The 23976-nt window shown below is 35.3% G+C and overlaps 1 protein-coding gene across 25 annotated transcripts in view; it reads left to right on the top strand.

Annotated features, from left to right (window-relative positions):
- Positions 1–23976, top strand: part of SSBP2 (single stranded DNA binding protein 2) — a 334708-nt gene that overhangs the window by 308807 nt on the left and 1925 nt on the right. For 23 of the 25 annotated variants that reach the window (XM_063724171.1, XM_063724172.1, XM_002815708.6 and 20 more), the window contains 4 exons: positions 3918–3988; positions 5992–6070; positions 9138–9166; positions 17073–17171. In XM_063724171.1, coding sequence (XP_063580241.1) covers positions 3918–3988; positions 5992–6070; positions 9138–9166; positions 17073–17171 — 278 coding nt within the window. The remainder of the gene's footprint in view (positions 1–3917; positions 3989–5991; positions 6071–9137; positions 9167–17072; positions 17172–23976) is intronic. The other 2 variants (XM_054555695.2, XM_054555693.2) reach the window with 1 other exon arrangement.

Here is a 23976-nt window from a genome sequence, read left to right as displayed (position 1 = left end):
GTGTCAGATTTAATTAGGATGAACACTGTTGATCTATATGAATTGCCCAAAAATGTGTCTAACTTAAAGATTTATTGAGACTGATAAAACTATCCAAATCTTCTGCAATTTAGAAAATTTCTGAATAAATAAAACATTAAATACATGGATTCATTAGGTTTAAAATGCCAAATCAGACTCACCACATCTATTATCTTACTAAGATGAATGAAGGATGAAGACGTACTTACAGTATTATTTACCCTACATGTCTGTAAGTATTTATTAGTCAGCTAATAAATTCACTATGTAATAATAAAAGTTTTTTATCTTCTAAACTAAAACATACTTCAATGTTTTCATAATCCTTTTATATAATTACTTTAAATAGTTTTATCATTTATTTTTGAGACTTTCACACAGACTATTAAATGTGTCTTGGGGTTGTTAACAGTGGAAGACTAAACTGGCACACCCTTCTTAGAAAATGCTATGATAAAGTGTGTCAAGAGCCATGAAAAGGTTCATACCATGTGACTCTATACTTCTAATACTAGAAATGACAGAGATACAACCCAAGATTTATGTAGAAGGATGCTCATTTGTTATACTCAAGAGTAAAACAGTAGACACAAACTCATGCCTAATTCAATTTTAGTGGAATTAGTAAATTAATGTTTAAGATGTAAGTTGGAATATAATACAGCCATTATAATTATTATCAAAGAACTTGTAATGACATGGAAAAATAAAATCTCATGATTCAATGCAATATAATCACAGTTTCATTTGAAACCGTAACACAAATCTAGAAAGTAGAAAACAAAGAAATAGGCTAAAACTCTATCAGTTATTACTTTGGGATGATTAAGTAGATGGGAAATTTTAATAATTATAAAGTATTCGATTATGACGTTTTACCGTTAAACTCATATGTTTTTAACTGGCTTGTTGAAATTAAGATAGAAGCTTGAAATTCAGTAACATTGATCATACCAATAAAAATTTTTAATTTTGAGCCGTTTTAATTTAGAAAAATCATAAACTTGATAATTAATACAAAATTTTACTTTGCTTCACTAACTCCTTGGATATTTAATGGTCTGTGTCCTGAAGGCATCTTCATTGAAAATGATACAATTCATTGAAGATAGAATTATATCAACTGATCATCTTGCCCGTATTTATGTTCTTATATGGTGAAGTTAATGTTTAATTTATGAAGGTAGCATGTGAATAATAAATGCTTCACTACAAGACTAAAAAAAAGTTTTTGGAGCAACACTGAACATTGCAGGCAATAAGTAATCTTCCTTTCAAACCAGAAATTGCCACAAGTACATCTTCCTAGTCTTTTTGCATACTCTTTTATGTGTTCATCCTGTGTCACAGTCACTCCTCTAATACTCAGCCAGCACCCCACCCACAAGAAAAGAGGTCCCAGGAGATCCACTCTATTGTAAAGTTTTTCTGTACATAAAAAGAAGTCAGACATTTTCCAATAAATACATATATATATATATATATATATATATTTTTTTTTCTTTGTTGAGACAGAGTCTCTGTTGCCCAGGCTGGAGTGCAGTGGCACAATCTCAGCTCACTGCAACCTCAGCCTCCCAGATTCAAGCAATTCTCCTGCTACAGCCTCCCGAGTAGCTGGGATTACAGGAGTGTGCCACCATGCCTGGCTCATTTTTGTATTTTTAGTAGAGACGGAGTTTCACCATGTTGGCCAGGCTGGTCTGGAACTCCTGACCTCAAGTGATTCGCCTGCCTCGGCGTCCCAAAGTGCTGGGATTACAGGTGTGAGCCACCTTGCCCAGCCATAAATACCAATCTTATCCCTCTCAAATTTTTTCATAGCAGATGAAATTATATTCTTGATTAGTCTTTAAAATGATAAATTTCTTTTCTTTGTGCACATTTAAAATATGTAGCCCATCTTCCTTTCACCAAGAGTAAGGCCAATACAGTTGAAAAACCATTTGAAGATTTCCTATGTTTAAAAAGCAATCCAAGGTTTTTTAAAGTTAATCTTGTGTGTGATTGAGTTTATTCCAACAGTTAAATCTAAGTTAGCAGTACTTATTGTCTTTAGTACACAAGATGAGTAAGACACGGTCCTTTCCTTCTCTCCATGAGCTTATTATATCCTAGTCGGAAGCAGGAGGAAAGAATAAAGCAGTAAAATATTCCTATAATGGAAGGCAGAACTCAGTGGGAGGGGAGCACTCATGCACTTGGAACTGCCAGGAAAAAAACCTCATGGAAGACATAACATTTGAGATAGCCCTTCGATAGTGAGTAGAATTTCAGCGTGTAGAGATTGGGAAGATGTTTGGAGGAAGAAAGAACAAAATCATGGAGCTAGAAAGGTTGGTCACATGCAGGAAAAAACAAATAGCCTGGGTTGACAGGAGTATGGCATACACAAGGATGTAAAAACAGTTAAGGCCACAAAAGTAGGTTGGGACCTTCCTTAGAATAAACAAATAGGGTCAACCTGAGGTAGGCACTCCAACTTTTTCAATATTATGATATATTCAAATAGATATATTCAAATAAGATACAGTATTTAGATTTATGGGTCATTGTTCACAGCCAACCAATAAATGACATGAGATCTACTCTGTAAGTAATGCACACTAAAATAATAAACTTACTAATGAGTAATCACACAGTAAAAGGAAAAGTAATTGCCACTCCATGGTTACTGCCATGAGAAAGTAAATGATATTTACCTTCTGTCTCGAATCAGTACAAAAATTTCAAACACATCTTTTTCTCAAAATGGGCCTACTGGCCGGGCGCAGTGGCTCACGCCTGTAATCCCAGTACTTTGGGAGGCCAAGGTGGGCGGATCACAGGGTCAGGAGATCAAGACCATCCTGGCTAACACAGTGAAACCCCGTCTCTACTAAAAGTACAAAAGATTAGCCGGGCGTGGTGGCACGCACCTGTAGTCCCAGATACTTGGGAGGCTGAGGCAAGAGAATCGCTTGAACCCGGGAGGCGGAGGTTGCAGTGAGCCAAGATCGTGCCACTGCACTCCAGCCTGGGCAATAGAGCAAGACTCTGTCTAAAAAACAAAATAAAACAAAAGAGGCCTACTACATTATATTTAAGAAAACTGTATAATGTGGAAAAATAGAAAACCATAATTTATCATTTATATTTTCTCAATGTAAAATATTTAGCCTTTCACTCTAGATTTAATATTATAAAAACATGTATGCTCAGAGACTTAGTTAGAATTAGCTAACAGACATGAAATATAAATTTTTTAAATACTGCACAGTGTTACATATATTTATATGGATATGCAGTACAGATATTTTTATTATAATAAATCAAAAATAAAGTGAGTAAAAACATTTCATCAGAAGTTGTGCTGGAAGAAGCTGGCTTTTAGTTCAAGCAGGAGAATTACATTATTCTAATTGTATACTCTTACTCTAATCTTTTTCTTTAGGAATTAAGCCAGGATAGTCCACCAGTTTTCACTAATTATTAAGTAAAAAGACTATTTTTAAAATTTGTATATTGGAAACTTAAGGAAATAAAACTGAAAAGCGACTGAATCTGAATTTTAAGAGATATATATTACATATACACACATACACACACATAGAATTGCTTGAAGTGAAAAAGTATCTTTTTTAAAAAGAAAAACTTTACTATAATTTTTTAAATTTCTAATAATCCTTTTACCTGAATTATTGAAGTGATTCCTCATACCTAATTTATGATCTCAGAATGATAATTTTGGGGTCAGAAAATGACTGTGGGTATTTATTTTTAGTAATGACAATTTCAAGTGTTGCAGCTTATATAGAGAGAGGTATCGGTATGCAAACCATCTTTGATCATTACTTTGTGATGAATTGGGTATAGATTCTAAAGAAATATTTTAATTAAGTAATATTTTGTTTCAGATTCAACCAACTCTGGCGATAACATGTATACTTTAATGAATGCAGTACCTCCTGGACCTAACAGACCTAATGTAAATATGAACTTTTTTTATTTTTGGAATGTATTTGAAGACTTTCAAACTCTGAGTGCATTCCATGTCCTATATATTGTTTAAACTTTATACTTTATTATCCAGGAGCTTATTAAATATTCAAAAAGTCAAATTCTTTTCTCTGAGCTGGGTTAAAAAAAACAGTACACATATATAACAGATATTTTATATCAATATAATTTAAAAGTAAAACTGATCCTAATCAATTATATGTTAGTTTCATCTTACTTTATTGTAAATAATTAATGATATATACTATTTGAAAATGACAGGCTATGTATAATCATTTATATTAACCTCATTTTTAGCATCACTAAGCTTTTTCATTGTGATCTTTTTTTGTCCTGATAAACTTGAAAATAAAGGAGGAAGTTGTCTATGCTTGTTTTGTTTAGAATATGAAATCTAGAGTTTAAATATGGAGCTAAAGCAGTTATTACAGGAAGAACTTGGGTGTTCTTAATAAAGCATATGGTCGTGATTTTTCCACAGAAGTTCACAGGAAAACATTTTATTTATCTATAAGGCCTACATGTTTACAAAAATATTTATAACAGATTGTAGTTAATACACATATACATGTGTATATAGGGTAGCAGAAATCAAAGAAAAATCAGAAGATATATTTGTTATATGTTAAACTGACCAAATATACATACCTATAGTTTTAGTGTCTTTTAAGACACTGTAGGAGACAGATAAAAGTTCACAGGCTACTAGGCCTACCAGCACCAGTTTTTCAACCCATATCTAAACTGTACTTTTGATAAAAGCTGAATAACAGCAGTAAGTTTAAAGTCAATTTCTTTGACTTATATATGCCTCATATCAGTGAGGCATACATATTCCAAGTTGTTTACTGAACACCAGCCTATGTGCTTTTAGATACTCAATTTTACCAAGCAAAATTGGCATTCTCTTGGGGAATTTTATAAGCATGTGGTTTGTATTGCCCATGGTGATAGAAGGCCATCTTATTCCCACACAGGGGTGGTGAAGTACAGGTTTGCCTGCCAAAGGCAGTTTTCTCTCCCTAAAAGCCTTCATGATTAGTCACCACCACCACTGCATCCACACACACACACCATAGTCAATATTCTGCACCATACAACATGGTAGAAATGCTTTTGGCATGGGAAATTTGAAGAGAAAGTGTTTTCAGTGGGCTGTCTTAACTGTAAGTGTAAGGTATTATGGTAACTTGTCTTCGAACTGGGCTCCATGTTTCCTTAGTCTTCTAGAGAGATGAGAGGAAGACTGAGTGGGCAGGCCATGGGTTCTCTATCACCAACCCCATCAGAGCACACCTGTTTTGTACCAGACTTCTAATGTAAGATTCCACCTGAAAAGAAAGGAAAGAAAAAAAGAATTCCACTGCTTTAAAAAATGTTAAGCAGAATTGCCATGGAACCTCTGAGTGGCATTGAAGTGACATGGTTGAGACTGCCAAGAAGAATTAGCTATATTCAGCCATCCCCAAGGAATGAAATATATTTAACCTGTAAGATGAAATTATTTATTATGTCCATTTAAACAAAGACAGATTGCCTGCTAAGAAAAATGTTAATGTTGTCATGATGACATTGAATTATTCTTATTAATAAGCCAATACCCTTAACAGCTTCTTAAGAACCACCTTTGGTTTTCAATAGAAAATTTGTCAGTATCATAGAGGAAAATGCTTATCTTCTAATTTACACTGGATTGTATATACTTTCTGAGTATATCTGAAGAAGAAAAATTTGGAGATGAATATGATTAAGCTAAACATCTATATGTGAAACATAGAGAAAACAATATGAGAGAGGTAAACAGTCCAGTTAGAGAATCCACAAGGCTGAAAAACATCAAGTAAAAGATCTCCATAGCTTGAAAGTGAAAATAAGTTGTGGCAGTGTCTTGTAATGTTAAATATATTGTAAAATTGAGATAAGCCATTGTTTTCAGTGTGATTACAGTGATTTTCTTCATTTTTAAAATAGTTTCCAATGGGCCCTGGGTCAGATGGTCCCATGGGTGGATTAGGAGGAATGGAGTCACATCACATGAATGGCTCTTTAGGTAAGGCTTTTCAATTTGATGTTGAGAATAAATTCATAACAAAACCTTAATTCTATATAGTGCATATTATAGTTTCCAAAGTTCTTCCATAGCCAGCTACTCATTTTTAAATACTTCAACTTTTACCTCATACAGATAGTTTAATTGACATTTTATTGGTTATAACTGTAGATCACTTGAAGATCAGAAGTGTGAGAATTGTTCTAGTTCATATTCACAGTTATTTACTTTAACCTATAGAAATCTCATGTCTTACCATAAAAGGAGACATTGCTGCTGTGGGCATGTGTCATGCTTGCCCAACCCAGAAGGCTGCAGTATTCTTGCAGCTGTTTGTTGTTGTTGTTGTTGTTGTTGTTTTGTCTCTAGAGTTCTGTGGACACAGTCTCAGAAGAACCTCAGTTCTCTCCAAGAATTTCTTAATTTTGTTTTTGGATTTTTATGTTTGCCTCCTTTTTAGCATAAAATTGTTAATCATATTCTGGATAATTTGAATGATTCTCTTTTAAGAGAACACTGCCTACATTGTCTTCGTGATAAAGACCATTTCAAGTGACTGATGGTTGAAAACATACTTTATAGGCCAGGCGCCATGGCTCACATTTGTAATCCCAGCACTTTGGGAGGCCGAGGCAGGCCGATCACGAAGTCAGGAGATCAAGACCATCCTGGCTAACACGGTGAAACCCCGTCTCTACTAAAAATACAAAAAATTAGCCAGGCGCGGTGGTGGGCACCTGTAATCCCAGCTACTCGGGAGGCTGAGGCAGGAGAGTCGCTTGAACCCAGGAGGCGGAGCTTGCAGTGAGCCGAGATCACGCCACTGCACTCTGGCCTGGGTGACAGAGCAAGACTCCATCTCAAAAAAGAAAAAAAATTAGCTGGGCAGGGTGCCAGGCGCCTGTAATCCCAATTACTTGAAAGGCTAAGGCAGAGAATCGTTTGAACCCAGGAGTCAGAGGTTGCTCCATTGCACTCCAGCCTGGGTGAAAAGAGCAAAACTCCATCTCAAAAAAAAAAAGAAAAAGAAAACATACTTTATAAATGATGCCTTCTTACCATATGAAGCTAAATAGCTGCAAGGTGAATGAAAATTTTAACAATAGTGAGAAATACAGACAAATGTTGCAAAATGGACTAGGTCATACCACACACTATAGTTATATTTGTTTTGCATTCACATAGGTTAAATGCAAAACAAAAAAACACTTTTTATGTTCGTATATGTTTAAGTAACATGACCATAAACTAATTTAAAAGTTGACAATGGGGGTGGGAGTTACGATTTTTTTTTCTTTTGGAAAGGGTTCATCTTTTACTTAAGTTGGAAAAAATATGTTCATGAGTAATTTAGGTTATATATAAGATTTCGCTCCCTGACCTAAGGTCAGGAAATGCCTCCCTCTGATACTTGGAAAATCTTTCAATAACCAAATTATTTGCAGTACACTAAGAGACTTTTGAGCTTTTAAGAATTCATACTTATTTTGCCTAGATTGCAAAGTCTTGACTTGCACTGTCCAATTGCATTAGCCACTAGCCATGTGTGACTATTTAATTTTAAATTAAGTAAATTTTAAAATTCAGTTCCTCAGTTGCACTGCCACATATCAGGTACACAGCAGCCACTTGTAGCTAATGACTACCTTAATGAACATCACAGAGAAACATTTCCATCATTGCACAAAATTCTATCGGACAGCACCATTCTTGAATTTTATTTTCCAATTTATTGCAAAATAATTCACTTTGCAATATTGTTATTTGTAGAACCATTCACAAAAGGATGATATTTGGTAAATAGTTAAAAGGCTCTCATTATCTTAGTCACCAGAATAGAATTTTCAGAAGATTTTTACCTATGCTTGGCAACTGGCTCATTGCTTTCTATAATGAACATTACTGTACATTTATATATACACATGTATATGATTGCATATATGCATTCAATATTTAATAATTTATTATGCCTATTTATTTACAACTTATATTAATAAGCCCTAGCTTTATTTGTAATGTTGACTGAATGCTATGCTACTAAAATGTTATATTATTTTTATGCTAGGAAAATTAATTGTCAGAAGTTAAATTGTTTAAAATAAAGTTAATACTGTGGCAAAGATCTGATTATTGTTCTGTTACCTGATGTATGATTCTGTTTCTTTTTTTTTTTTTTTTTTGAGACAATCTCACTCTGTCACCAACACTGGAGTGCAGTGATGTGATCTTGGCTCACTGCAACCTCTGCCTCCCAGGTTCAAGTGAATTTCCCGCCTCAGCCTCCCAAGTAGCTGGGACTACAGGGGCCCGCCACCACGCCTGGCTAATTTTTGTATTTTTAGTAGAGGTGGGATTTCACCATGTTTGGCCAGGCTGTTCTCGAACTCCGGACCTCAAATGATCTACCCATCTTGGCCTCCCAAAGTGCTAGGATTACAGGCGTGAGCCACTGCACCCGGTCTCTATTTCTTACATAAGAAAAGAAATTAATATTGATTGTTTATTTCTTCCAAGGATCAAAATAAAAATATAATATTTAAAGACATTTTTAGTTTTGAAGAATTGTCATGAATATTCATTGCTATCAACTTTTTAATATTAATACTTAGCTTTTGGTTATTATAGTAAATTATGGTTTAAAATATTGTCAAACATTGTCGCAAGTGTTCATTTTATATTTTATCAGATTTACAGCATCATTTTCAAAAAATATATGTAGATATCTCTATATATGTTATATATACATTTTTAAATTTTTAATTGGGTAGGGTATATAAATGGTCTTTCTAAAATTTCACATTCAGGAATCTATGATAACAACAGTTTTCTTCATGCTTCCATAAAAAAAATGATTGGGAACTAAGGATAGAACTCCTTGCATTTTCCATCAGATGGTACTGATTCACTATACTGTATAAAAGAAGAGGAATTTTTTCAGATTTAAAAACTCAGGAGCTATATGCTGGAAAATACATATAGTATACTTCACTTATTTAAATTAAAGGAGTGTTTAATTTATAAATGAAATCTTACTTAATAAAGGCTTTATTTTTATATTTTGTTTCAGGCTCAGGAGATATGGACAGTATTTCCAAGGTGAGTGCTGTGTATTCTGTGTTGTTTTTAATCAGAATTTTATTTAACATGGAACTCATTAAAATTATTAGAGTAAATTTACGAATTTTGTTCTTGAACAAGAGTTTGAAAGTAGAAGACCAGGTATAATTAATTGGAAGTTAAGAATATTAATGCATATTATCTGTGGGAAAGGGTAAAATAAGTCTTCTAAGAATGTTCCTAAATATGCTAAGATTCATTAACAGGACATACTATACATTATTAGTTGACACCCAAGTAATAACAAATTTAATCACATTAAGATGTTACTTATTTGTAAAGCAAACTTACAGAATTTAGATAATCTTTTGAAAATGTAAAGATGTCTAAAGAAATGTGAGGAGAGATAAATTTGAAAAAGTGGTTATTATATATCATAAGGGCATTGCATTTACATATCCAATTCATCTTGCAAATCTTCATTAGGAAATGCTGATTTCCACAATAATTATTCTAGTCCCCAAAATAGAGTAAGAAAGTGATAAGAGGAAAATTATATTAGTACAAGCAGGAAAGTGAGCCTTCCATTAGTATGTGTTTGCATTTTCCCTCTTTCAATAGTTTGAGTATCTTAAATGAATCCTTTACTAAAATGCCTTATATTTTTGAAGAATAGTACCTAAATACTATTTAGGTCATGATGAATTTAAAATAGTTCTCAGTGAGTCAAATATATTTAGAATTACTGATGAGAACTAATTATTTGCTACCACCAGAATGATTCTCTTTGAAGTCTGCTGTATATCAATAAATAGAGAAATTCATTAAGGGATGACTTTTTAAAATTCTATTTCTAATTCATATTTATGGATAATAATGTAAAAATCCTGCTGCCAAGAAAAATAAAATAAGATTGATTGAGCTAAAAATCATTTTAAATTAAGACTTCAAGTTCTAAAAAATATTTAATTGGAATTCTGGCATTATAACTCTACTGCCTGGCTGCTTTGCCTCACAAGCTCCACATGTATTTTGGATATCTATGTTTAGAAACAATCATGTTTACAAAAAATCAGAAAGGTAATTTTCTTTTCTAAAAATAGATAAATATTTATAATGAGTACTAGCTTACCTCTGTGAGAAATGGTATTTATGAAGCCTGTTTTCAAAACAAAATTCCCTATGTAACTTTATTAGAGCCTTCTCTCTGGGCCTTTGCAAGTCAGATTACCGTGATTGTGTTGGCTCTCAGATACCTCTTTTTTTTTTTTTGATGGAGTCTTGCTCTGTTGCCCATGCTAGAGTGCAGTGGTGCAATCTCGGCTCACTGCAACCTCCCCTTCCTGGGTTCAAGCAATTCTCCTGTCTCAGCCTCCTGAGTAGCTGGGACTAAAGGCTCATACCACGAAGCCTTGCTAATTTTCATATTTTTAGTAGAGATGGGGTTTCACCATATTGGTCAGGCTGGTCTCAAACTCCTGACCTCACGTGATCTACCCGTCTCAGCCTCCCAAAGTGCTGGGATTACAGGCGTGACCCACCGCACCCAGCATCTCAGGTATTTCTAACAATTTAATTAGCCAAATTGTGCTTTGTGGTCACCAGTGAAATTTCTGATGCCATATTTGAGAAACATATTCTTGTATCTACAGATGGATTCTTAATTACAGAAAAGTAGGGTCATCAAGATAGTTTTAGACCATCTTCCTAAAATTTTTACTAACTACCTAAAACCTTTTGCATAAGATAGATATAAAGAAAATTCTATATGGGAAAGTACTTTATAATTTATAAAAGTTTAAAATTTTTAAAAAGTCATAATGATTAATTTAAATGCCATCTTCTAATCTGTCCTCATATCAGATCGGTTGCTATTCCTTCTGTGCTTACTTTCCCATGCCTGTTTTCGGATACAAGTTTTTCCACCATACTATGCCCACTCCTCATAACATTCTCTTGCCTTATGATGCATTGCTTGTGCTCTAAGCAGTAACTGACCATCCAGTGTGTACTTGTGTGTGCTGGGTATTGCCTTCTGTACTATGGGGACATAAAAAAGTCTTCTTAACAACAAACACGATCTCTATCCTCAAGTGGTTTATTCTTAGGCAGGAGTTCCTTCATTCAGTAAATATTGACGCCTACTGAGGCATTATGCTGGGCTCTAAAAATCCAAAGATAAACGAGGTATGTTCTCTGCCCTCAAGAAGTTCAGTTTAACGAGGAGATCAAACAAAGAGGATAAATAAAAATTTTTACAAAGCAAAGTTAATATGCATTTAAATTACATAAGATTTATCCCCCTAGTAATAAACATGCCACTTAACAATGTACTAGAATTGACTAGTTAAATCTGCCTTCAGATGAGTTCCTACGCATCTCATTTCTACACCACCTCTGCTCCAGGTTCATTGGCTCTGGGCTTTAGGCTGGCTGACCCTGGGTGATGGTACCATTAGTGCCTGTTGCACCATAGTCACTTTTTCTCTTAAGAGCATCAGTAGCATTGTGCACATTGTACACCCCCTGCCCCAGATTCTTTCTCTCCCTGCCTCTTTCCACTCCCAGCCTAATTTTTTCAGTCTTTGACTCCGAGGCGTACACAGTCACAGTCACTAACTCCGCTTTTCCCACATTTCTTCCTTTTCCAACACATGTTCAGCTATCTCAAGAAGCTTTCTTCTTCCTTTTATTTTCCTGGAATCATTCATTATCATTCATTTCCATCCTGTTTTTTTCTAGTAATTTTGTTTGTGAATCAAAAGACAACCTTGACCATTATCACTTAGTTTTTTGTGTCTTTTTTTTTTTTTTTTTTTTTTTTGAGTCAAGGGTTTCGCTCTTGTTGCCCAGGCTGGAGTGCAATGGTGCCGTCTCCTCAGCTCACCGCAACCTCCACCTCCCGGGTTCAAACGATTCTCCTGCCTCAGCCTGCCAAGTAGCTGGGATTACAGGCATGTGCCTGTAGAGACGGAGTTTCTCCATGTTGGTCAGGCTGGTCTGGAACTCCTGACCTCAGGTGATCCATCCACCTCGGCCTCTCAAAGTGCTGGGATTACAGGTGTGAGCCACTGCACCTGGCCATCACCTGGTAATTTTCAAAGTCCCTTTTAGGTCTGTAGCCACAGCTCTATAGTTCTCCAGTTAAATCTGTATTTTGTCAAGCACCAGTATTACATATTTAAAAAAAAAAAATTTACTCCATTTTAAATGTTGTGTATAAGTACTACTTCAACTGTTTTTCTACTTTTTATTGCATAGATACTCTATTTTATCCATTTTATATGTAAGATAAATAAAGAGTACTGAATTGAGAATCAGAAAGCCTGATGCTACTATAGTACTTACAAGTTGCAGGAACACGTTACTTAATCTCTCATAGGCGTAGTTTGCTTAGCTATAACATAAAGCTTGTAGTTCATTCCCTGCCTACTTCATAAAATTGTTGAGAATCGAGTGTGAACATATGTTAAGGGCTATGAAGTACTATACAGACACTAAATATCTTTCTTCTCATTAGCTATACAATCTTTTGTGGACAAGGCTAGGAACTCACACTATCAATTGCACTTTGATGGCACTGTTTCAGTAAGCAAAATGAATTCAAACCTTCCAATGAAGTTTCAAAATTATTTCTTGCTCAGTTGAGCATTACCTAGCAAAACTCATGTGCCTCTTTCTCAGAATGCAGAATTTATGTCTGATTTAGAAAGCTTTTAAAGATGATATGTGAAATTCCTTTCGTCCCTTTAATAACGGAGGGGTCACCCATTTAATCAATGAAACAAAAATCCTTTTCCTTGGAGTTGGGGTTGAGGGTAGAGAGAAGTATATGGTTTGTTTTCTTTCTTTTTTCTTTTTTTTTTTTATTTGACTCAGAGTCTCACTCTGTCACCCAGGCTGGAGTACAGTGGCACAATCTTGGCTCGCTGCAACCTCTGCCTCCCAGGTTCAAGCAATTCTCCTGCCTCAGCCTCCCAAGTAGCTGGGATTACAGGCACGCACCACCATACCCGGCTAATTTTTGCATTTTTAGTAGAGACGGGTTTCACCAGGCTGGCCAGGCTAGTCTCGAACTCCTGACATCGTGATCCGCCTGCCTCCGCCTTCCAAAGTGCTGGGATTACACGCATGAGCCACCGGGCCCGGCTGGTTTGTTTTCTTAGAAGAAAAGCAGCTAAAGAAATTCTGCAGTTCACATTAACATATCTCACATTTATATTTCTGAGTTTGAAAAACACATGTACGTGAGAAGACAAGCTCTGATCATATGATGTTTAATAAATTACCAAGAAAGTATTTTCAACCTGAAGCATTCTCACCCCAAGAATTTTGGCTCCAGTTAGAGATCCTACACCGTTCACAAGGGAGCTGGTAGATGACTAGAGATGTACACCATCATTTCATGTGTGCTGACCTGAGTTCTAGCTCAGTTGTACCCACTGGGAGAATAACTGACAGTTTGTTATTTGAGGGAGCTAGCAGAGTCAAAACAACACTCTAGAAAAGTCACTATTGGCAGCCTGTGAGAAAGCAATTCAAAATCCACTGCTTAGAATAATGTCATTATTATTTTATTCTAATTATAGGCAGAGTCACAGTTTCTAAAAATGTTCACTTTTTTAATTTGAAAATGGAAAAATTTTAAATTTTAAAAAGTTTTAAAAGGTTTGGAACAATTTTTGAGGATGGGAGAAGGGATAATAACTTACTAATTAAGAGACGATATGAGCTGGGCACAGTGGTCCACACGTGTAATCCCAGCACTTTGGGAGGCCAAGGGAGGAGGATTGCTTGAGTCCAGGAATTCATGACCAGCCTGAGCAACACAGTGAGATCTCATCTCTGCAGAACATTTTAAAAATTAACCAGATGTGGTGGCACACATCTGTAGTGTAGTCCTAGCTACCCAGGAGGCTTAGGCAGAAGCATCACTTGAGCCCAAGAGTCCAAGGCTGCAGTGAGCTGTGATCTCACCACTGTATTCCAGCCTAGGTGACAGAGACCATGTCTCAAAAAAAAAAAAAAAGAAAAGAAGATATGAAATACCTGCTAGATGAAATCAGACCAGGAAGTCTAACAGGGTTAAACATGGCAGCCAGAGGAAATTGTGTTTGTGGTGTATTATGTGTGTGTGCATATATGTGTGTGTATATATATGTATAAACATTCATGTATGACATCATAGCTTAAGAGAAAAAATTTCCAGCTTGAAGAAATGATAAGTGAGAATGTAATAAAATTTCTTGAAGTTGGTATCAGTGTAATCCTAACCATATTTTTTCAAGCAAAACTCTTAAAGTAGGGAATAAAGTACACATTCATTGTATTAACTGTAACCGATGGGCCTAATGTGTCTAAACTGATGGGCCTAATGTATCTGAAAGTAATCTTGTACTCTTTTGTGCTGAAGCAAGTAGAGTGCCTTTTTGACCAACCTAAGTCCTTTTTATACATCATATTCTTGCCTTGTTGATGAAACCTACTGGACATAATACACAAATACAGCTACAGTTAAATGAAGCATACACACAATTCATTGCCACCTACCTTCCTTACCTGTTCTGGGATGGTTTTTGGTACCGCTATCTTAGCTGTCCCTCAGATGCCAATATTGAATATGCCCTTTAGCCCATATCATCCTGTCACTCAGCGATTACGGATAGCACAATTTTCTTAAAATTTCCCATTGAGGAGCTTCTGTTGTTTTCCAATTTTGCAGAGATTACTCTAGTTAAAAACAAACAAACCAAAAAAACCCAATTGTCCTATCACTTCAAGCTTTTCAAATATGGTCCAGTAGGCTGAATAGGAATAGGTTTCAGAGATCTGATTTTATCTCAGTTTTGTATGTTGAATGTATCCTTTTAATCTTCCTGTTAGTGTCCTTAAATACCCGTCCCCACCACACACACACACACACACAAAAGAGTATAATGCTGAGCTACCATGCTATGAAGAGGTTGCATGTAAAACAGAAATAATAACATTGGAAGTATTTTGTATGTATTTAAACATTAGCAATGCAATGTTACTTTCAAATTCTAAATATTTAAAAATCAGTACTTTAAGAATCAGGTTTGAAGTTAGCCAGACTTTCAAAATTATAAATCAAGAAATGATATATGGCAAATGTGCAACAAAGATTTAAAGCACCCTAACTGAGTCTGAGATACGCTGCTTCTCTCATGGTACCTTATATACCACAGGGGGTATGAATGTTACACAAGAATAAGAGGGTTCATTTCACTCTTTTGTTTGACTGTGTAAAATATGCAGCTTCCAAATGCATCCTTGAATTTTCTTATATATGTGTATATATATTAGATTGTATTTTATTCTAGTATTACCAATTTCTCCATTGTATATAAAATGACAGAAATCCAAAAGAATTTATAAATTATGAGTAAATCTTACAATATTTTTTATAAATTCAGTTTCCTTTTTGAGCTAAGTCAGCATTATCATTCCTGTTTTCAAGGTACAGTTTATTTAACCTAATAACTTTAATAATTAATGAATTCTAAAATAATGCAGTTAGTTAAATTTTACTTAATTTTTTTCCCAGGAAATCAAGATATTCAGATTCATTTCAAAGTATAGTTGCTTTTCTATATACTTGGATAACTAACATTTTCAGAGAAAAATTTATCAAAAAAAATAGAATCCTCTTTATGCTATTAAAGTATATTTCCCAAGTCCTTGGGGTTTCTTGACACAGAGAGCTCCAATGGACTTCAGAGGATCCTTGTTCTCAGATCCTCCCTGCAGGGTGCACAGCAAGACAAGACACAGTGTATTTCTACCAGCTCATCTATCTGTCTCTGCTTTACATTTTAACCATTTTCTTCTGGGAATAACTCATTCATGAAATGTTAATTTTTATGATACAAGTTGTTGTAGTTAAGACAAAATTCTCTGAGCAATTTTCTTTAAAAAAAAAATCTAAAAACTAATTCCAAAACAATATAAATAGGAATGGCTTAGGAAAAAGTATCTAAACTCTTTCTTCCATTTGAAATAACAACTAAAAATGTTTAACTCTGAAGTTTTTTTTAAACAAGTTAATAAATTGGACCTTCGAAGAATTACAGTTATACTACTGTATAAACATGGTTTATAGTCCAATGTCATTCTACATTTCCTATTGATGTGGAGTATCAGGTATCCTGCCATGGCTAAAATTGTGCGGTAATAGTGGGACTAGCAAATTTAAATAGAATATGAAGCAACGCACTGCTAACTTGGTGTTCGATTAGATTGCTAATAGCAGTCATTTTATCTTCAAGGGAAGTTCCAAAGTAAATCTACTGTTAAACTAATGATAGGAAAATATTCTAAAGCAGTTTTCTTTTGAGCCCCCTTTCCTCTAAGAGTACATAATAAATTCTCAAGTCCTAAGGTGTCTCTTGTTCTTAAGTACAGTTGTTAGCTATCTTTCTTTTTTCCTTAAAGTTCATGTAAAAATGGTTGAAATAGTGTTATCTGTATACTGCATGTAGAATTAAAAGGAAATGTTTATTAAAACAGTGACCTTTCAAAGTTTGGTTAGTGAAATGACTAAGGGAGTTATTGTTCCATCTTGCCTTATCAGTGGGTAGGATCTCTTCATCATGCCCCTGCTGGGAATGTTTTAAACTCTCCAGAGTTTTAGGAACTCTATAAGCTGAGGGTGGGAAATTGAATAAATATTGATTCTGAAACTAAGAAAATAGTTGTGGTAGGTTATTGGGGGTTCTTTGATTGTTTTTTAAATTTTCATTTGGGAAGGCATTAGTACTTGTCAAAGTGCAAAGAATGAAATAGAATACATGGTAGAAGTATAAGATTAAAATTAGAAGTATACTTTGTCCTTAGGGATGCTGTTTCAATATTCGAAACAGTACAGTGCAAGAGGGAAATTAAAATTTTCAACAATGCCTTGTTTTCTAAATCTTGTTTACAGAATTCTCCCAATAATATGAGCCTGAGTAATCAACCGGGCACTCCAAGGGATGATGGCGAAATGGGGGGAAATTTCTTAAATCCTTTTCAGAGTGAGAGTGTAAGTATTCCCTTGACTATATATTATACTCAGATTTTATTTCTGAAGCTCTTCTGCTAGAATAAATGCATAAAGCCACTTTTACTGCTGTTTATCTAGAGTTCAACAGGTTTATCTTTTAGATAAGAGAAACTTTAAGTGGAATATCTTTGAAAATAATTTTTAAAACAAACTTTTTCTTTTTTATTCTGTGTACATAGTTAGAAAAACCATAATAATAGTTTTCTCTTTGAGAACCTCCACCGTAAAGGGACAAACTGGAAACAGGTTGCCTATTTGATACTTTTTATAAGTTTTCATGCTACTAAAATGTCTCAGGTTGCTGCAAAACTAGGTCTGTTTCAGTGCTGTCCTCAAAATCTAAAAAGTCTGTTCTTACTTTATATAGTAGACCTCACTGGACTGAAGGCCAAATTGGCGGTCTGTTAACCTGTGCTGAATACCCAAGTCACTGCTTGCGTGTGATTGTACTGTTACACAAAAGTTCATTCCATATCTCCATAGAAGTAGACAGAACCAAAAAGAGAAGCAATAAAAATCATTCATTTAACAAGCAATTATTGAGCACTTACCACATGCCAAGGCAATATGCTAGGTATTGGAGAAACCAAAAAGACAAAATGGTGCCTTTTCTCAAGGAGTTCTACATAATGTAATGATTTTTTACGTTAATATTTCACATTAGAAACCCCAATGGAATTTTTTAAAATACAGTTTCCCAGAACTCTCCCTAGACTTAGTGAATCAGAATTTCCAGGAGTGGGGCTGGGCATACTTGAATGTGAGAAAGCTTTGTTACTGATGCTGGTGTACATTCTCTGCTAAGAACCACTGAACTGGAATGTAGCATAAAAGATTTCAAAACCCAAATGAATTTCATCTTCATAGGATTCATACCATCCTTAAAATTTCTTACGGAGGACCTACCAAACTGCAGTCAGAATCAGAAGAGAGACTACCCTCATTTTGCCCAACTCAGCATTTACCAGAGGTGATGCCATCAGAATTTGAAGCACTGGCTAATAGCACATCTACCTTTATACAGAGTGGCTGCTTTATACAGAGTGGCTATTCCATTCCCAAAACAGAATACAAGATTGAGTGCTCTGTGGATTCTTGTAGTTCTGATATCCACATAGGACCTTTGCAGGGGACAAGACTTCCCCTGTTTTTAGACTTCGTTTCTGTTAAAATTATGCTGATCTGTAGTTTGTTTTACTTGCAGGCAATATATGATTAGTGAGGACAAAGAATTTTTTATGTGTAACAATTTACAGTAAAAAAAAAAATTTAGCCTGTCAGTGTTAAGGAAAAACATGAGAAGCTACATAATTTAAGTCATAATGCTTAAGATTATGGGAATTATTTTTTAGATCCTGGTTCTTTGAGTGGTTTGCTTCAAAACTGTGGACAAATTAATTTTCCTATGTTCACTTTTATCTAATTAAAGACATTTATTTCCTTTTTGAGTAATTTTACCAGCAATAAAATGGTATAATTCAGTGAGTTATTTGATAATTCAATTCAGTGTAACATTTATTGAGCCTATTATATGCAAAGCATCAGGTTAAGACCAAGGTATTCTGAAATAAATATAACACCTACTTTCAAAGAGTGCAACCCAATAGGAAAAACAGATGTTTATATAACTAAAGCATGTCAGATTAATGAGTGCTATAATGTATATATAAGCCATGTATTTTAAAAGTCAGAGGAAATGATTAATTTGGAGTTGGAAAAAAAACTTTTTTAAAAAGGTTCCACATGACTTTCACTTATGGGCAGTGACAAGAGGAACTCTTCCCTCTACTTCCTTCCCAGATTTGTCATTAGTGACTGCTGTCTTGTTTAACAGTTGGAAGAGGGGTACCAATTCAGAACTGGCATCAGAAAGCTCTTCACTGGGGCAAAGATTCAGATATGCCAGGATGTGGAGAACTTCCTTGCACAGAATAAGCCCCAGCTTCTCCCTTCAATCCCTAATGGACTATGCACATGGCAAACAACAGATTCTTCTGTGAATATATGCATTTAGAAACGAGAGCAGCTGGAACAAGGCTTTTTCCACCCCTAACTTCCGGCTCACCCTCCCTGCCCCTGAACTTAAGGCAGGTTCAATGCTAGACTGCCAGCAGAGTTAACAGCAAACAGAAGTTCCCTGCTTTCTCTTCCCTCCTTGTCTCCTGTCCCCACCAGAAATATTGTAAAAGGAAAAATAATTTGATGGTGGACTGAGAAACTGCACCACCACCCTGTAGGGTAGTACAGCCTTGGAAGCATGTCCACACTGGCTTCTCCATTCTTCTGTCTCCTGAGAAGAAGGGACTTGTTATGAATGATATCATTGTTATGTGTGGCTTTCTCTGTCATATTACCATACATTTTTGTTTAGACCTTTTTATAAAATCAAGCAATAAGAGGAGAGAGGAAGAAAGACAAAAGAGATTTGGTGCTGACAAATGTAAGGCTTTGAAGAAGTAAATAAGCTAGTTATCCCCAATAAGTTAGCTTTGCTATAATCAAGGAAAAGCAGAACTCTTAATGAATTCAAAAAGAAAACATTGTTCAATAAATGAACATGCAAGTTCTAGTGTTTAATACACATAACTCTGAAAGCACATATTTTTGAGCAGTCTGCCTTTTAAGGATCTGTCGGGTTTTATCTTGAAGTTAAATCACAGAAGGAGGCCTGGGAAGGGAGCAAATATCTATTGAGTACTCTTTATGTACTAGATACTATCCTAGTCTCTTCACACTCATACATGCTGCTTCATTCAATTAATATAGAAACAAAAATGCCCAGCCCAAAGTCATAAACCTTGCGGTGCCAACATCCTTGACAAAACAAAATGCGAATCAAAAAATGTTTCACTGCTTAGGTTTTTTTTTTTTTACATCACAACCAAGACCCTTTATTTCAAGAAACAAAGATGCCCCCTAGTGTTCAAACTGTAAAATGTTTGTTTTGGAAAGTACAGACTACAAAAAGCCTTAGTTCAAGAAAATAGTTTTTCATGCTTCTCAAGTGAAGAAAATAGCTGGTCTTATTTCCTGAATTAATTTAGCAAAATATTTTCCCATGGCACTGAAATATAATCAGTTGAGTAAACATGATATTAAAATAATGGCATCAAATAGGAATTACAAACAAGATGGTAGATTATCTCTCATTCCCTTACCCCCTTTGTCATTTTCTGCTATTGTAAAGAAATCACATCAGCCCCAATTTTTTAATGTAATCATATAAATACTAAATTTATTTCAATTTATTTCACTTTTGTTTAGCTCAGGTTAGAGGAACTGTTCTTTGTTTCTCTCTCTTTAAGAAAATAAAGTATCATACAGACACTTAAACAAAAATATAGTGAGAATTAAAGTGTTCTTGACATGTATAAACAGAAATTTATACACATTGTTCAAAGACTTCATGGAAATCTCTGGATTTTATGGTACATGAACTGGGCATAATAAGGAAAAAATCACAAGTTCATAGCAAGGTGTGCTATCTCATTTCACATTAAAAGATAAAATAAGTTGGTATACATTTAAAATAATATCTTTAAGGGTTACATTTTTAACTGAACCAAACTGTAATGCTGTTGACTGCTTTGTAAGAGCTGTTTTATCATCTGGTTAGGGAGAGCCAGACTCATAGAATAGTTTTGAAACAGGGCAACCTGATATCACAGCATTTTGGCATAAACATTACAATATGTCATCACATATTGATGCAGCAGTACAATAGAAACATTGAAGTGTGGTCTCACTACAGTACACCATGAATATTTTATGTCTCTAAATATGATACTCCATTTAACACCTACTCTTCCTTTACCTCTGGAAAATCGTAAGCCACTTCTCTACTACTTTGAAGAATAGTAATCTATAGCAAAATTCCTTTTTGCTTGCCCATTCTGTGAGTTTTCCTAGAAGTTTTGTTATTTCCCCTTATTTCATTTTTTGAAGTAGTTTCAGTAATGGTGGCCGAACATGAGCATTTTACAGCCTCAGGAGTGTAAATGGCACATTGCATATGTAGACACCCAGGCATAAATACAAACTATTTTACTGTACTAAATATATTTAGCATACCATCTTACAGTTATTTGTACTACTCAAAAATTGAACTTTATTAGATGGTTGCTCCTTTTTCTTTTCTTTCTTTATATATATATAGAAATATATATATTTTATATATATATATATTTTTTTTTTTTTGAGACCAGAGTCTCATTCTGTTGCCCAGGCTGGAGTGCAATGGTGCGATCTTGGCTCACTGCAACCGCCGCCTCCTGGGTTCAAGCAGTTTTCCCAACTCAGCCTCCTAAGTAGCTAGGATTACAGGCATGTGCCACCATGCCTGGCTAATTTTTGTATTTTTAGTAGAAACGGGGTTTCACCATGTTGGTCAGGCTGGTCTCGAACTCCTGCCCTCATGATACACCCACCTCGGCCTCCCAAAGTGCTGAGATTACAGGCGTGACCTACTGTGCCCGGCCAGTTGCTCCTTTTTCTGAGTTGTATTGTATTGTGTGGAGCTGATGCTTCCATTTTGACTGAATTGGGCCCTCATTTTCTCTATTTTTTCACTCAGTTTCCTCCCTGGGCCAACCTCACTCTTTTAACTTCCCAACAAATCAGTAACAAAGTATCATTTTTCTGTAAGATTGACTTAAAACATTTGAAATATCACAGATACAAAAATGTTAACAGTTGCTGGTGTTGAGGTGATAGCAATAAATAAAAATGCTTGATAATAGAGTATATGCATATGTATAGCTTTACATATATACATACTCTTAACAACGTATAGTATAATGAAGGCTATTCTGTATTTTCAACACTATTTCCTAACATAACCTGACATATGAATGAACTGGAATAATACTTTTTTTTTTTTTTTTGAGACAGAGTCTTGCTCTGTCGCCCAGGCTAGAGTGCAGTGGCGCAATCTTGGCTCACTGCAACCTCCGCCTCCTGGGTTCAAGCGATTCTCCTGCCTCAGCCTCCTGAGTAGCTAGGATTACAGGCACCTGCCACCTCGCCTGGCTAACTTTTTGTATTTTTTAGTAGAGACAGGGTTTCACCATCTTGGCCAGGCTGGTCTCAAACTCCTGACCTTGTGATCCACCCGCCTCAGCCTCCCAAAGTGCTGGAATTACAGGCATGAGCCACCACACCCGGCCCCAGAAACTTTTTTAAAAAGCATTTCCTTTGAGGTCCTTTCTGAAACGCTTAGTATCTTTTATTGTTTTATATTATTGACACAGTATACTCAATAAGATCTTTGTTTTAAAAGAATGATTGATTATCTAGCTGCCCTATTAATTAAAATTATGTACAACTAAAATTTCAGTTCCTAAGTTGTACTAGCTACATTTCATGAACTCGGTAGCAACCTCTGGCTAGTGGCTGTTGCAGTAAACAGCACAGAATTATAACGTCATCATCACAGAAAGTTATATTGGACTGATGGAATCACCAATATTTATTGTAAATAACAGTAGCTGCGGAAAGCATAGATTAAATTTATCTGTGCCCATTTTGCCATATTCTCTGATTTTTTCTATTCTAGTAAAATCTTGCTAACCACTTATTTTCCTTTTATTTATTCTTGCCTCTAAACTTCTAAATACCAAAGTATAGTTCTGTTTAGCCACAGGCTCCGGATAGTTGAAGCATGCTGTCATTGTTTATAACGTGAGACGTGGAATCACATTATGTGCATGGAATCAATTGAGTAAACATATTAAATGGTATCATGTTTGTGATGATGAAATGGTAGGTTGAAATGTGATGTGATGAAATGGTCGTCTGTTCCCCTCTGACACAGGGTCAGGGATCAGTTCCATGTCATCAGCATTTGTCTATGACTGGGGGTTTTGCTTTGCTTTGCTTTTCTGCTGCTATGATCAAGGGGAGAGGTTGTCTAAACTGAATCTCCTTTCTTGTTTCTGGCAGTTTCCCTCTTTTTTTTTCTTCTATGATCTGTCTAAAAGTCTCCCCTTCTTATCACCATATACTCACTATAATCCTACATACAGGATCAGTTCAAGTATGTAATTTCACTTTCCTGTACTGAAACACTGTAGGCTGTGAAGTGATTAACAAGTATTAATAGATTTTCCTTGATGTAATGCATGTTTAAAGGATTAAACAATCCTCTTCCTATGGTCCAGTGACCCTTTTCCAGGCCTAATCACCCACCTTTCCTCAGGAACAGTGCATGTTTTTGGTTTGAGCCCTAATGACATCTGGACCAGACAGGTGCCAGCTGAGCCATTGCCCCTCTGTGCTCTTCCCTGGGGAGTCCTGCTTTCACACTATAATCCATCCTTACATCAGTACACACCTATATGTCTTTCTGATTTCTGCAGCCGGTCTCAGCTTGTCTATAATTCACTTCATTTTATTCTCTTTCTGACAACTTTCTGAAAAGTTCGTGCTTGCCTACCCAGGATTGTCACAGCTTCTGGTTAGGTTCCTGGAGCCTGGGACCAATCCCTTTGACTTTATCTGCCTTTTTCCAGGAGGCACAATTGTTATTAGCATGTTGAAAGGAATTACCTTTTACCCTGGTCCTCATGGGTTTCCAATAAAACATTTAAAACATCTCAGGGTCCACATTTACATTTTAATTTAGAAACTGTCTTCATCCAAAGAGTAGATTACCATGTGGGATTAGATGCTTCTCCCCACAGCTCAGATAGTCTAGAGCTGTGCTGTTCAAAATGGTAACCACTAGCTACATGTGGATACTTAAATAAATTAAAATTAAATAACATTAAACATTTAGTGTCCTGAT

The sequence above is a fragment of the Pongo abelii genome, chromosome 4 (genome assembly GCF_028885655.2).
Source record: "Pongo abelii isolate AG06213 chromosome 4, NHGRI_mPonAbe1-v2.0_pri, whole genome shotgun sequence".
Taxonomy (NCBI): Eukaryota; Metazoa; Chordata; class Mammalia; order Primates; family Hominidae; genus Pongo; species Pongo abelii.
The sequence above is the reverse complement of the archived record's forward strand: the minus strand, read 5'-3'. Positions and strand labels throughout refer to the sequence as shown.